The following is a 1,139-nucleotide window of genomic DNA, read 5'->3' as shown; positions in this document are numbered from 1 at the left end:
TTAGCAAAAAATCTTCGTGTTCACGTCCTTCTCTCTCTCTCTCTCTCTCTCTTTCTGTTCCTCTGTCTCTCTTTCTCATTCTCTCTTTCACTCCTCGGTATGGAAAATGAAAATGAAATGGGGTGAATGGAATGGAATAGACGGAATATATTGGAATATATCGGAATAGGATGGATGGGATGAATGGAATAGTATGGATGGTATCTATTGGAATATATCGGAATAGGATGGATGGGATGAATGGAATAGTATGGATAGTATCTATTGGAATATATCGGAATAGGATGGATCGAATAAAACGGAAGGGTTATACTGGAATATATTGGAATGGAATGGAACGGAGTGAATAGAATGTATTCGAATATATATTAAAAAAAAAATGGAATGTAATGTAATGGAATGAAGTGGAATAAATGGAGTGCAATAGAATGGATAAAATATACTGGAATATATCGGAATGTATTGGATAGAATATATTGGAATATATTAAAATGGAATATACTACAATTTATTGGAATGTATTGGAATGGAATGGAATGAAATGGATGGAATAAAATGAAATGAATGATATTAGAGTGGGATAAAAGCCACATCTGGTGGTGGTAGTGGGTAGCAATAGTTTTGGATCAGTCGGTAGATGTTTGCGGATGTTTGCTTGCTGTAAAATATATTGCTATTCTTTGCTTGCCTGCTTGCTTGCTTGCTTACTTACTTGCTTGTTTGTTTGCTTGCTTGCTTGCTTGCTTGTTTATTTGCTTGTTTGCTTGCTTGCGTGCTTGCATAAGCAAAAGCCACATGGGATAACCATCAGACAAAACCATACAATGTGTTCGATATTATTGCAATTGCTATTTCACCAATCGAAACTATCCATTGATTAACTCTCATTGCTAATTTTAAAAATGATCAATGATAATGATAATAGTAATGATGATAGTAATAATAATAATAATAATAATAATAATAATAATAATAATAATAATGACGACAATGGCGATGATGATGATGATGATGATGATGATGATGATGATGATGATGATGATGATGATGATGATGATGATGATGATGATGATGATGATATGAGATGATGATGATGATATTATATTGATAGAATAATGAATAATGTATTCTTTGTGTTT

At 32.6% G+C, this 1,139-nt stretch overlaps 1 protein-coding gene across 1 annotated transcript; it reads left to right on the top strand.

Moving 5' to 3' along the window:
- Positions 1-902: 902 nt before the first annotated feature.
- LOAG_18640 (hypothetical protein) lies at positions 903-1,088 on the top strand (the record flags this gene model as incomplete). The annotated part of the gene is made up of 1 exon (XM_020451304.1): positions 903-1,088. One exon carries the CDS (start codon positions 903-905, stop codon positions 1,086-1,088), a length of 186 nt encoding a protein of 61 aa, XP_020304922.1.
- Positions 1,089-1,139: the final 51 nt, after the last annotated feature.

Source organism: Loa loa, assembly GCF_000183805.2.
Source record: "Loa loa unplaced genomic scaffold supercont3.417, whole genome shotgun sequence".
Lineage (NCBI taxonomy): Eukaryota > Metazoa > Nematoda > Chromadorea > Rhabditida > Onchocercidae > Loa > Loa loa.
The sequence above is the reverse complement of the archived record's forward strand: the minus strand, read 5'-3'. Positions and strand labels throughout refer to the sequence as shown.